This window comes from Panthera pardus, unplaced genomic scaffold, assembly GCF_024362965.1.
Source record: "Panthera pardus isolate Hobbes unplaced genomic scaffold, ASM2436296v1 HiC_scaffold_24, whole genome shotgun sequence".
NCBI classification, from domain to species: Eukaryota; Metazoa; Chordata; class Mammalia; order Carnivora; family Felidae; genus Panthera; species Panthera pardus.
The window spans coordinates 27,183,201-27,196,875 of NW_026526810.1; the positions used below are offsets into that span (position 1 = coordinate 27,183,201).

General features: G+C 48.4%; 1 protein-coding gene across 3 annotated transcripts in view; it reads right to left on the minus strand.

The window, feature by feature from the left end:
• Window positions 1-13,675, minus strand: part of THSD4 (thrombospondin type 1 domain containing 4) — a 566,849-nt gene that overhangs the window by 452,490 nt on the left and 100,684 nt on the right. For all 3 annotated transcript variants that reach the window (XM_053888890.1, XM_053888892.1, XM_053888891.1), the window contains one exon: window positions 415-862. In XM_053888890.1, the coding sequence (XP_053744865.1) occupies window positions 415-862 (448 nt within the window). The remainder of the gene's footprint in view (window positions 1-414; window positions 863-13,675) is intronic.

Sequence of the window (13,675 nt, forward strand, 5' to 3'; positions counted from 1 at the left end):
ATACAATATCCAGAGTGCTCACACCTGGGACGGCAGGAGACTTCCTGGATTGGTACTGATGTGAGGCAAAGCTCCCCCCGACTCTTCAGCACCACCACCGTTGGCCCTGAGTTAGCCACCCCGTTTATAAAGTCACTGAGAATCTGGAGGTTGTTTGACATGTTTGACACTGTAGCAACAGTGATTGTCAGTGAGCAATTTAAGAAGTTACTCCTAAGTTACTACAGTGACAACCTGGTGAAAACGAGAAGTATCCACGGAGAATACACGGAGAGAAAAAGGGAGAGAAGATAAAGAGGGGCATTAACATGGCCTAAAAGACCCTGCCTGTGCTGTCTTCCGTGTTTTCGCTGGCCAAGCAGAAGGGGGACCAGCAGCTGTCTCCTGGCCCGGTGTGAGGCAGTGCGTACTCACGTTAGTGTTGCATAGCTTGTACTGCCGATAGGCCCCGATGCAGGAAATGGCTGTGGACCGGGCAGGCTGTGAGAAGCTCTGAGCTGCCCCGTGGGCCCCCATGCCGTGGCTGCTGCTTATTTCCGGGCCATGGAAGAGACTCGAAGCTGCCGGAAAGCCTCCGTCGTGGGTCAAAGGCATCTGGTAGAGGGAGGCGTCGGAGGTCTGCAGTCCAGAGCGAGGGCCACTGTCACTCTGGTACAGAGGCCCATGCTGGGGAGCCCGGTGGGCTGACGGGCTATAGCCGTGGCTAGGACCAGATGCCCCCTGGGACCTGGAATGCCGGGCCGAGGGCCTCTGCCTCCGAAGCCTCTGCGGCGAGTGTTCAGAGTCCGTCTGCAGTGGTAAGATGTACGGGGCCTTGCCATATCCGTACTTGCCAGGGCCGATGGGACCGCGGGTCCTGCTCCTAAAGAACGACACACAAGAGGAGAGGAACAGAGTCGCAGGGAGTTTCATGTTAACCCAGATGCTGTGGTCCATGATAGAGGGGACCAGGTAGGGATGGAGCCTATGGTGGGAGAGGGAGGGCATTTGGGAAGAAGGGAGCGTCACAGAAGCTGGCTCTCTCTGCAGACAGGCTCTTACAGAGGCTGGAAAGTACAACAAAGGTGGGCAATGTGAGTGGCTGAAAATGAGGTTGGAAGGGTAAGCTGTGGTCAGTGTGTGACTTACAGCGGGGACTTTGGGTGTGTTGGTAGGCTGTAGGGAGCCACTGAGGGATTTTTGAGAAGTATAAGGGTATAATTATAATTTCGGCCACAGCAACTTCCTGTTCGTTTGTTTTCTCTGAAAATAATCTGTGGATTTTTTTCTCACTCAACTGTGCCTGATGTTTCAGACCGGTTTCCATTACCATTCATGCCCAAATAGCTTTTCCAGGTAAGTGGAGCTTAGCTAAGCAACCACACTCTAGTGCAGTCCTGAGGCCTGACTTGCACTGGGTCAAACTTAATCCCTGAAGAAATTAGAAGAGGTTGAATAACTGGCTACCCCATCACTCTGGAGGCAACCCACGCTGAACGGTGGGTAAACGGTCATCTCCACGTTGGTATAATCTTTAGATCGTCAAGACCTGTTGCCTTGTGAGACCTGAGAAAAATCATGGAAACAGTTGTGTGCTGCTAAGTGTTTAATAACTGGCTTCCCGGGGGAGGAAAAGCCCTTATTTGTGCCATCTGTCTACATCCAGGGTGTAAGTACTTCCACCGTGGCCGATTTCAAGCTGCCACTATGAAGACCCAGTCAGCTCTAGTGAACGGGATAAAGTAGCTCCTGCATATCACACTGCATGTAAATTTATTGTGCACCTATGGTTTACAAAATACAGAGCCAGGAACAGTCAAGAATACAGAAGTGAATCAGATATGCTTCCCAAGCCCCCAACCTCACAACGGCAAACAACCAGGACATAATGCAAGGTGAGGTAAGGCCCCAGGAGCACCAACACAGGATGATTTGGGGATTCTGAGGCCAGGAGAAGTGCTCCCGTCTGCAGGGATGTGAGAAGGGTTCGCTGTCACTGGTCTGAGCTCGGGAGCAAGGTTCCAATACACTACTGAAGGACTTGAAGAAATCATCCAACTCTTACTTACTTCTAAAATGTCTGAGCTGGATCTAATAACCACGAAGGTCATTCCAGCTCGCAAATTATATGCTTCCATAATAATTAATTCTACATTTCTGTAAAATTGGAAATGTGCCCAAGGGTTTCTACAGGATGGCCCCATTAAAATAAGCACATTAAAATAGCAATCAAAGTGAAACATTAATTTCTGTCCTCATGAGGAAATTCTTTCTTCACTCTATGTAACCACTGAATATAAAATTTAACAGACCACAACTAATTATTAACATCTTTATCACTAATTGCACCTTCATTCTTGGCTGATATGGTTTTGAATTAAACTGTACTACAGTGTTTATTTTGCCTTTCGGCATTTCTCGATTAGTCTTGGCAACACTTGGGACTCTGTTAATGATTGGGGGGGGGGGGGGCTGGATTCCAGTGTGCTGCTTTGAGAGATGCAATTAAGAAGTTAGTCTTAAAAATATATAGCTTGGATGCAATTTGCCATTTTCTTTTTTGCGGCAGGCCAGGTAAAATGAATGACATCATGTAAAGGTGAGGGAAAGAATTTCTGTACGTGTGTGCATCTTTTCTTTTTAAGATCAGAAAGCCTACCAAAAATTCCAGCCTCAAAGCCAGCGTTGGGTGGAGACCCCAGCTGAGGGTAATAGAGAAATGAGGACACGTGGAGCAGTGCTTCTCAAACGTGGAGGTGCACTGGAATCAGCGAGGGATCTTGTCGGAGGCAGATTCTGATTCAGCGGGTCTGGGGCCAGGCCTGAGATTCTGCATTTCCAATGAGCTCCCAGGGGCTGCTGGTCCAGAGACCCATAGCTTTGAGGAATTGAAATTCCAAACAGAAGGGTGAGAACGTGACCACGAAAGTGATCATTTTTGATGGAGGATGACAGCTATAAATTTTCTTAAAAAACCTCTGCTTTGGGGATATAGCCAAAGTCTGCTGGCCTGGGCCAGGTTCCCCGCTAGGGACCGACTTGATCCTGACCTTGGGGAACAGAGGCTGCAGAGGGAGAACATGATGACTTGAGTGAGCGTCTTTCCAAAGGCCGCCTATCACCCCGAGGAGGTTAGGCATACAAGTGCCGGTGGACATTTTTGTACTCACATCACCTTACGGGAGCCTCGGCCTATACCACAGAGCCATCCCAAACCCACACAAACAGCAGCACCACTGGAAAGATGATGTTTCAAAAAAAAAATGACCAGCAAACTCTGATACACGGGCTAAAGAGAATGAACAGCCAGTCAGGGTGTGATTATGAGAGATGTGATTTCTGAATACTTGACTCGGGACCCTGGAATCAGGGGCAGACTCACCCCCACTGGGCTAAGAGAGCATGTGTTTTCCTTCCAGCGGCCAGAGCTAATCATCCTGATGGTTCGGGATGGCCTCTTCCCCACCAGGACAGAGTCCATCTGGCCACTGGCAGGGTGGCCTGCAAAAACTAGGCAGATTTATGCAGAGTTGGGATAATAAGCACAGATGTGGCCAAGGGAAACCGTGTGGTCAGTTAGCTCTTCTGGGAGAATATGTGGTAGGTACCTGGGAGGCTGAGGTCAGTTAGTTCTGTTTGCTCTTCCCATAACCCATCTGTGGGATTTTACTTTGGATTCCTCACTCGTCAAAGTTCTGGCTAATTTTGGAAACTCCGGTTTGAGAAAGAAATGGAAAAGGCCCAGCTTGGACATCGAAGGCCTAGGTGGTTAATGACTTGAACTCTGAAGCCAGGTTTCCTGAATTGGAACCCCAGCTCCGCCATTTAATAACTAATGCAACTTTGGGGAAGCTACTCAATCTTTTGATGCTTCAGTCTCTTCAAACAGGGCCGGAACTAGAATGAGGCCAGGGAGGCACAGGATGAAACCTTTAAGGGTCGTCCAGGTGCTGGTGGAATATGACAGTGATATCTCCTTAAATGTTGGGCCCAAGGGCCCCGCTTTAGGCCCAGTCCCACCCTGTATGCATTTGTAAACAAAGATGATAACAATACCTTCCCTACACAGAACATACAGCATGTATTTGCTTTTTTAAGAGAAGTTCTAGCTTGACCATTTACTAGCTCTAAGAACCTTGGCAAACAATGTACCCTCCGCTTTCTTACCTATAAAATACACCTACTAGGAGGGCTATAAGAAAAAGGACAAGTAACAACAAATGTTGGAGAGGATGTACAGAAACTGAAACCCTCACACATTCTCAAAGGGACTGTAAAATGGTGCACTTTGGAAAGCTATCTAGAAGTTCCCAAAAAGTTAAATGCATTGTTACCATATCACCCAGCAATTCTAATCTTGGGTATATGCCCAGGAGAAATGAAAACATATGTCCGCACAAAAACTCGCACATGAATGTACATAACAGCTTTATTCATAACAGTGAGGAGACAGAAACAACCCAAATGTCCATCAAGTGATGACTTGGGGGAGGGAACAATAGAGAGTGACAGCTAAAGGGTATGGGGTTTCCTTGCGGGGTGACGGAAATGTTCCGTAATTAGACAGTGGTGATGGTTGCACAACCCTGTGAATATAATAAAAACCACTGAATTACGCACTTTAAATGATGAATTTTATGGTATGTTAATTATAAAAACTTAGACCATGAATAACTCCTGTCTTATCCACTTACAGTGATGTCGTAAAGAGCGAATTGAGGTTACCAATAGGAATGCACTTTTTGAATCTGAAAGCAAGATTTTTAAAATTATTTTTAACGTTTATTCATTTTTTGAGAGAGAGAGAGACAGAGACAGAGCATGAGCAGGGGAGGGGCAGAGAGAGAGGGAGCCTCAGAATCCGAAGCAGGCTCCAGGCTCTGAGCTGTCAGCACAGAGCCCAATGCAGGGCTCGAACTCATGGACAAGATCATGACCTGAGCTGAAGTCAGACACTTAACCAACTGAGCCACCCAGGCACCCCTGAAAGCAGTTTTTATCATTTTGTTTTCTATCATCTCTTTCAACAACTGTGGACAAACCTGTGTGGAGTGGATTCTATGAGCATCTACTGAGCATGATGGGTAATGTTTTCTCTGCTAGCTGGCTTTTCGAGCACTGACAACATAAGTGAATGCGGAGCCTCCCTCCCACACAGGGCGGCTTAATGACAAGAACTTGACCGTAAGGGCTCTGACACCAGGTTCCAGTCCTGGTTCTTCCAATGACCTACTGTGGGTGTCTGGGGAAACTGTTGTTTCTTGAGATAACGGCTGCAAATAATGTTTTCCTTACAACAGGCTGGCTGTCATCCAGGGCCTCATTATGTGTGATGTTGTACAGCTTTGTGACGTTAGTCCTGGCCAGTGTGATGATTTGAGCACAGACACCACCCCATATTTCTACTGCCTGGCCAGACCCCTCTCCTGAGTATCAGCCATATATACCCCACTGACCTCCAGACTAGAGTCTGCTTCTCACCTGGGACATGCACACAAATCGCCTGGGGATCTTGTCAAAATACCGCTTCTGATTCAGGAGGTCTAGGTGGGCCTCTGATTCTGCACTTATAACAAGCTCCCAGGTGATGCCGATGCTGTGGGTCTTGGGATCACGCTCCACCTATGCATTCCCACAAGACATTGCAAACTCAACACATTCGAGCCCAAATTCATCATCTTTCGCCCTATAACACTGTTCTCTTAGTTCTTCCTATAGTCTCCAGCTCGGCAATTCTCAAACCTGGGCAGCATCGGAATCACCAGGAAGTCTTGCTGAAACAGGCAGACCTATCTGCAGAGTCTGGCAGGGGAGATCTGGGGCCGGATCTGAGAATCTGCGTTTCTAGCACGTCCCCAGGCAACGCCGATGCTAGTGGTCTGAGGACCACAAAGTGAAAACCACTGCTCTGTCTCACGCCCAAGTACCACACCATCCCCCGAAGCCGGCTGGCACTTCCAGTCTCCCCACATCTCTGTTTGAAGTCCGCACTCCTGGGCTTTGCCACCCAGCCTGCACAACACGGCCTCTGCTACATCTCCCAGGTCATGGCCCTGGCACCCCATGGACCACCCCCACCACGCTCCGGGGAGGTTCCCAGTGGACCAGCCCAGTTGATTCCCCATGCTCCGCTCATGCCACTTCCTCTCTAGGCCGTCGTCCCCACCACCATGTTCTGGACTAACTACCTCTTCCCCCTTCAGGACTCAGCTGAAGCACCACTTCCTGAGTCATGCCTTCCCCGGTTCAAACTCCACCCCATCCCTTCGCTGCATAAAATCGAGGTCCTTCTCTTTTGTCCTTCCACTGGACCCCATGGAAGTGTCACAGCACAATCATCTTTCACAAGGCTGACTTGTCTAGTCTGCCTTAATTTTGCAGGCTGTAGGCTCCCACAGGGCAGGGATACCTCTTATGTGTCTTGTATCTCTAGAACCCGGCACAATGACACGGTAGGTGTTGAGTAACTGTTGAAACACCGAAATAACAAATGCACGAGTGACTCAAACCACTATTGCCAAAGGAAGGAAAATCCCCCTTCCCATTAACGCATGTTTAACTTTTTCTATATGAAATATTATATTTTATTAAAAGACTGTTAAACTATGGTGGCACTGAGGCTATGACCACTTCCCTCTACGTAAGAATAAAAGTCTCATCCACCGGGAGAGGTCATTCTTGGTATCAAATACCTGGAGAAGGAACAGGTTCTCGGAATGTCAAGGGGGACTCAGCAGGGGCTGGGACTCGGCCTTCATGCACCGAAGGAGGGAAGAATTATGGGGTCAAGGGTGTGCCATGCATGACTGTCAGAGCTGGAGAGGCACCCAGGCAAGGCTGTGGGTCAGCTGCTTGTGGCTACAGGATGGCTTCCCACTTTTTTGCTCAGTACAGAGTGGGATGGGCAGAGAGAGAGGAGTCTGCCCTCCAGAAGCCAGGCTGTTTGTATTTCTTATACTCTCCATGTTTATTCCCCTTTTGTTTTGCCTTAGAGCTCAGACAAGTCCCTGTGAGGGGCTCAGCCTCTCTCAGCTGTGCTAACATACACCACACAGGGGCCGCTGTATCCAGCAGACCAGCAGCCCCTGGCACTGGCCTGTGAGGAACCCCAGGAGTCTGAGCCTGTGCGCTCTGGGGAAGCTGGACCTCCGTGAAGGGAGCACGCAATGAGGCCAACTACCCCCGCTCCAGAGGAAGGTCTCCTTGCCCTGCTTGATCCTGGAGGCTATGGGTTTCACAGCATTGAGAGAAGTGGCATTCCTTTGCATCTAGGTACCTGAGTTGAATGGCCAGGTAAGCAGAAATCAATTTCTCCATAGGGAAGATGGGAGGGAGGCTGGTGAGATGGGAGGTTATTTACTACTGGAGATGGTGGACAGAAGCAGGGGTGGTTGGAAGTCCCTGCACCAGATGCTTCTGAGAAAGCCTGAGATCCTACCGATTCCTACTATATCTAATGAGTAGTCTCCACATGATTTCAAGGAGTCCTTTATGCCACCTTTGCACTTTATGCTGCTATCATATATCAAAACCAAACTCTTACCAAGCCAATGTTTTGGGGGCACATTTAGCTGGCCTGTCTCCACACCTAAGACAGGCCTGAAGAAATACAAAGCTAAGTATCACAGACTCCTGGTTACAAACTGGGGGGGGGGGGGGGGGGGGGGTTGGGGGGAGAGTGGGTCGGGTGCTGCATCTGATGTTTGCCTCCAAACCAAACCCCCAAATACGCACATTCTTCCTCCCTTTCTCCCTTCATTGAGGAAACAAAGCATTTCCACTTGGTGCCTTAAGCTGGGGGAGAGGGGAGGGCAATGTCATTTGCAATTACTATCAAGTGAAATGTTTTTCCAAAATCCATTGGTATGACCAAATTCATCTTTTCAGAGGTTTTTATAAACATTTTAAAAGATGCTAGGCAGTAGGAATCATACCTAGGAATTATCTTTTCTTTTTTTTTTTTTAATGTTTTGTTTATTTTTGGAGAGTGTGCATAGGGGAGAGGCAGAGAGACAGCAGGACAAAGGATCCGAAGTGGCTCAGTGCTGAGAGCAGTGAGCCCGATGTGGGGCTTGAACTCACAAACCATGAGATCGTGACCTGAGCCAAAGTCGGACACTCAACCAACTGAGTCACCCAGGTGCCCAGGAATTATGTCCTCATGTGCTTATAGAAGTACACAGAGCCAGGGGCTCAAGGGTCCACGGTCAGCCCTGGTGAGCCGGCAGGACACCAGAAACAACCCTGGTAGGACAATGCTTCCAGGAACCAGCCAGTGCATTAGACCCTCTTAGTAATCCCTTCTTTTCCACACAGTGCTTCTGGAATGACCTTGCTGAGTACAGCACCAGAGAAAACCCAAAGATCACCATAAGGGGAGAATCTGAAAAGCTGAGCTTGGTCAAGAGCCGAAGACTGGGGCATGGAGAGCAGGCTTACAGTTTATACTGTAGAATGTGAAGAAGGTGCTATGACCTTGGAGTTATCTTCTCAAACCAAAGGAAATTAAGAGTTCGATTAGCAGGCAGAGGAGGAAGGAAATGAGAGGCAGTAACGAGAGACTAGGCCACAGTGCTCCGGCTTTGGGGTTGGGTACAATAGAAACTCCAGATGCATGTAGGAACCTGAGACGGAAGGGACCTGCCAGCTTCGTGGAGCACCTGAGCAGGACGTGGGAGGGAGGTGTCATGGCAGAGGGGCTCACCCCAGGGGTCATCCCGGAGGAGCCTTTGTGGGACGTTAGCAGCACTTACTGCAAAGGGTGGAAGGCAGCCGCTGAGACACAGCAGACGCCCTGCTCCCCTCAGCAAGACTGCACAGGAGCCCCTCATCTGGGAGCCACATCCCCCCCACCCCCCACGCCCCGGGAGAAGGGTAGAATGCAAAGAATGGGGAGAATCCTGACTGAACTAAGCCTAAGCCCTGAACCGATCACGTTAAACATGCGGTGTCTGAGCATCCGAATCTCCGAAAACTGGCAGCTGTCCTATAGCAGCAGACACAGGGGCTCACGAACCACGTCTGGTTATAGAAAAATAAATGGCATTTTGCATATCTGTGTTGTAACTTATAAATTACATGCTTGAAGTTCAACCCAGGCGTCCTTAAGCGGGGGAACGAGGAGCTAAATGACGGTGTGCGTAGACACTGGAGGACTATGAGGCTGTTTAAAAGAAGGAGGCAGATGCATATATACTGATACAGAATGGTCTCCAAAACACAGTTAGGTGGAAAACAACAAGACACAGAAGACACTAAACCGAGGGTATCCATGCTCCTGTCTGTGTGATAAGAAGAAAAAGAAGAGAGAAAAAAATGTATCAAGTATATGAAAATGCGTATATGCAAGATACATTCCTGAAGGGTACAAACGAAACCTGGGGAATGATTTCCACTGAGAGGCAGACCCAAAGGGGAGGAGCTGAGGCGGACTCATTTGTCATTTCTTATCCTTTGTACTACCATAAACAATGTTTTTTCTGTAGTATCCAAAATATAGAGAGAGCTTATAAAACTCAACACCCCGAAACAACAAATAATCCAATCACAAAATGGGCAGAAGGCATGAACAGACATTTCTCCAAAGAAGACATCCAGATGGCCAACAGACACATGAAAAGATGTTCATCATCCTTCACCATCAGGAAAATGCAAATCAAAGCTACAATGAGATACCACCTCACACCTGTCAGAATGGCTAAAACCAACAACACAGGAAAATAACAGGTGTTGACAAGGGTGTGGAGAAAAGGGAACCCATGTGTACTGTTGGTGGGACTGAAAACTGGTGCAGCCACTTGCAGAAAACTGTATGGGGGTTCCTCCAAAAGTTCATAGTAGAACTACCCTACAATCCAGCAATCACACTGCTGGGTATTTACCCACAGAATAAATAAACACTAATTCAAAGGGATGCATGCACCCCTTTGTTTATTGTAGCATTATTGACAATAGCCAAGATACGGAAGCAGCCCAAGTGTCCATCAACTGATGAATGGGTAAAGAAGACGTGATATATACACACAATAGAATACGACTCAGCCATAAAAAGAACGAAAATCTTACCATTTGCAACGACATGGATTAAGCCAGAGTACGATGCTAAGCAAAATGAGTCAGAGAAAGACAAATACTATATGATTTCATTCATATAGGGAATTTAAGAAACAAACAAGAAAAGGGAAAAAAGGAGAGAGAGAGACAGGTACAAATCAAGAAACACTCTTACTTTGTATAGCACTGATGGTTACCAGAGGTGAGTGGGTGGGGGAATGGGTGAAATGGGTGATGGGGATTCAGGCGTGCGCTTGTTGTGATGAGCAGTGGGTGATGTGCGAAAGTGTTGAATCACTCTGTTGTACGCCTGAGACTAACACTATGTGCTACCCACATTGGCATTAAAATAAAAAGGTAAAAAAATGTTTTTTTCTGCCTTCTGCACAGGCTTTCAATATATGAAAGCAATATAAAAAAGAAAGACGCTAAACTGTTTTTCCACCGCATTTTTAAAAGCGTGGCTGTGTATGGATGTGGGAGGATCGTAAGGAGCAAATACAGAAACCTCCCCTCACAACCCTCCCTGAGGCTATGTCTGCTAAATACACAACATTACAAAGAGAAAGGAAGTGAGGAACTTAAACATGTAGACATTTTGACGGGATATAAAATACACACTTATAAATAGGCCTTAAGCCTCAAAGACTGAGGGGGCAGAAATCATCAGGGAACCAAATGTTCTTCTGAAATGTCACTGTCAATAACTGACAGGTCATACACTCCCAGGAAGATCTGAGATCCTCGAAGGCCATCGCCAGCCTGATGTCCATGCAGGGAGCTTCTTTAGAGTCTGGACGTGCTTGGGCAACACAGTCTATGTAAGGAGTAGCAATGACAGTGATGCCCAGTGAGGTACTTTCGGTGATGACAAACACCCCCGTGCATATTCCCAGGCTGCCTAACACCACTTCCACCCATCAGGTACCCAAGTCAGGATCAGCAAGCTCACGCACTTTGACTTCTCTCTCCACTGGATTTATGTTTCTTAACACAGCCCTGGCCATTACCCTCTATTTCAAAAAAACAAAAAAACAAAAAAACAAAAAAAAACCCTCAGAGTGCCTGGGGGCTCAGTCAGTCGGACATCCAAGTCTTGATTTCAGGATTGAGCCCCTCATCGAGCCCCGCACTGGGGCCTGCGCCGACAGCTCGGGGCCTGCTTGGGAGTCTCTCTCTGCCCCTCCCCCTGCTCGCATTCTTTCCCCCCACCCTCAAAATAAAGTAGTAAACTTTAAAAAAAACAACAACAACCCTCGTGGCTCAGCTCGGCCTAGAAAATAAAGTTCAAATCTGGAAGGTTTTAAGGAAAATCAGTAGGTCCTATGTCGTGTTCTTCATCATCTGGTCTCAGTCGTACCAGATTCAACTCCAATCTTCATGTCCGCCTCCTGCCCCCAACCCTCCATTTTCCAGGCACAACAGATCACTTAATGCCTCCCAAACACACCAAGAGCTCTTGTGTCTCCAAGGCCCCACCTGGAATTCTACACTTCCTACTTCTGCGCCGGTATAGCTTTCCAAGCTCAACATGAATATCAGTGCCTCATGTGCTTCCCCTGAGCTACCCCACACAGTTAGACCTCTGCAGGGGCGGGGGGGGGGGGGCAGCCCACACACCCATCGGGGTAGCAGGAACACTGAATCTTAGTAACATCCTTAGGTAAGGGGCCTGGCTCCCTCACGAGTCTTCTGGGTCTCCAGGGCAAGGCGTGTCACCTTCTGACCCTGTGTGCATAATCCCCGAGATCAGCAGCAGCCCCGACCCCAGGCACTCTGGGAACATCTGTCAAGATAACACACGTGAGAGACCACAGCTTAACTGCTCCACGTTGTAACCAATGGGCCAATAAAGCCTAGCTCTGTGGGTCAATTAGTAGAGATGAAAAGGTTCTGAGTTCCTCTAAGCAAGCAAGCAAGACAGCCCCACATATCTGGTGGGGAGCAAAGGAGGCTGGTGAAATTGAAAGTCAGTTACCACTGGCCACCACCTAGAAAGCCCCGCGAGCCCAAATTCCAGGGGAGGGAAAATGTAAGGGAACAGCAGCTGGAGAGCAGACCCGCGTGTTCACCAAGGAGCCACGTGATCCAAGGCAAGCTGGACAGAAAGGAGTCTGCTGCCTAAAACTGGAAAGAGAGCCCCGGGGTCCTGAAACTCACCCTGCTCCATTGTGAGCAATGCAGCCTGCCAAAGGGAGAAAGGATAGCATGTGCTAAGTTCAAAGAGGCTGGGAGCAAGTGGTTTAGGTTGAGTGCAAATGTCTTCTTGGAAGTTCAGAAGACTGAAACTCCTGCCAGAGCTGTTCCAGGCAATGCATTATCTGGGATCTGCAGGAGGTAAGAGGCGAAACTCTGACCGCTTAACGAAATAAAAATTAAGATGATGAAAACCAAAGCTTTCTTGGTTGCCTACTGTGTGGCACACACCGTCATGTACGTTAGCCAGTATGGCCGGATCTGTTGCTGTTCTTCGGGAAGTCCTTAAGGCCTGCATTTAAAGACCAGCATGAGAATCTGCGGACAGGTTTGCTCTGAGTCTTCCGGGAAGAAGGATCTGGAAGGCTTATAAATGGGGGAGGGATGGCAGAGGGAAGAAGAAGGAGAAGGTACACTTGTACTAACAAGAGAAAGGAAAGAGGTCTTTTCACAAATGGATTCAGGAACACTACGAGGACCCCAGAAGCAAGCAACCCAGTAAAGGAAGCAGAGAGGTGGTTTTAGAGCAGCTGTGAGTTTGAAAGGTCTTTTTTGTACCAGGAAGCCAAGTCTCAAGAAGACCCCGTCCCCAATGACCCATCTGCTGGCCTCCTAGGAGGTGAGGTCCATAGGGCTGCCCCACACACACACCTAAAAATAAAACCGAGGAGAAGCCTTCAGAACAGACCCAGTCCTTCTGGAGCAAACCCGGGAGAGGACTTAGATTCTGCTTCAGATGTCATCCCCAGGCTGCTCCGTCTTGTTTCGAGCATCGTGTTTGAAAATCAGCCAAGTGTCCCTAAGAATAAGTCATCATTGCGCTCACTGGTGCTGCTGTGCATCTGAGTGATCTTGGGTTTCCAGGACCAATCGGCAGGTGCTTTTTAGTCAGTGTGGGCTCAGAGAGGGTGGAATAAAGACAAGTGAGTGGGTGTTCAAGCAAACCAGTATCAGACCAACAGAAAGCAACGGTGTGCAGTGGCCCCAGGACACCCCTTACAGGTGAGCAGAGTATTCACCGCACAAGGACATCTGGGGCTTGATATCCAGTGTGTTCTCCCAGTGGAGAGAAGAATCTGGCTAGAGGATGGGGAATCTTTTTGGACTCACATAAAAGCGAAAAATGCACTAGCGGAGGTCCAACAGAAAGGCGTGTCCAGCTAAGGCTAAGTTAACACTAGAGAGCTGGGAGCCAAGATGACGGCCCTGCCCAGTAAGGCAGGGCATCCGTGAAGAGTGAGGAGGGCAAGAAACCGACTACGACAAAAGTGCTAAGATGGGATGGTAGAAAGCCCAGGTATTCCGTCAACAAGCCAGATCAGCCCCCCTGTGTAATCAGGGGCAAGTCCTTCCACATCACATCCCCAGCGCTAAAATGGGGACAAGAGGGCCTACCTCACGTGACTGCCGTGTGGATTCAATGAAATAAGAAAGCTGAAGTGACTAG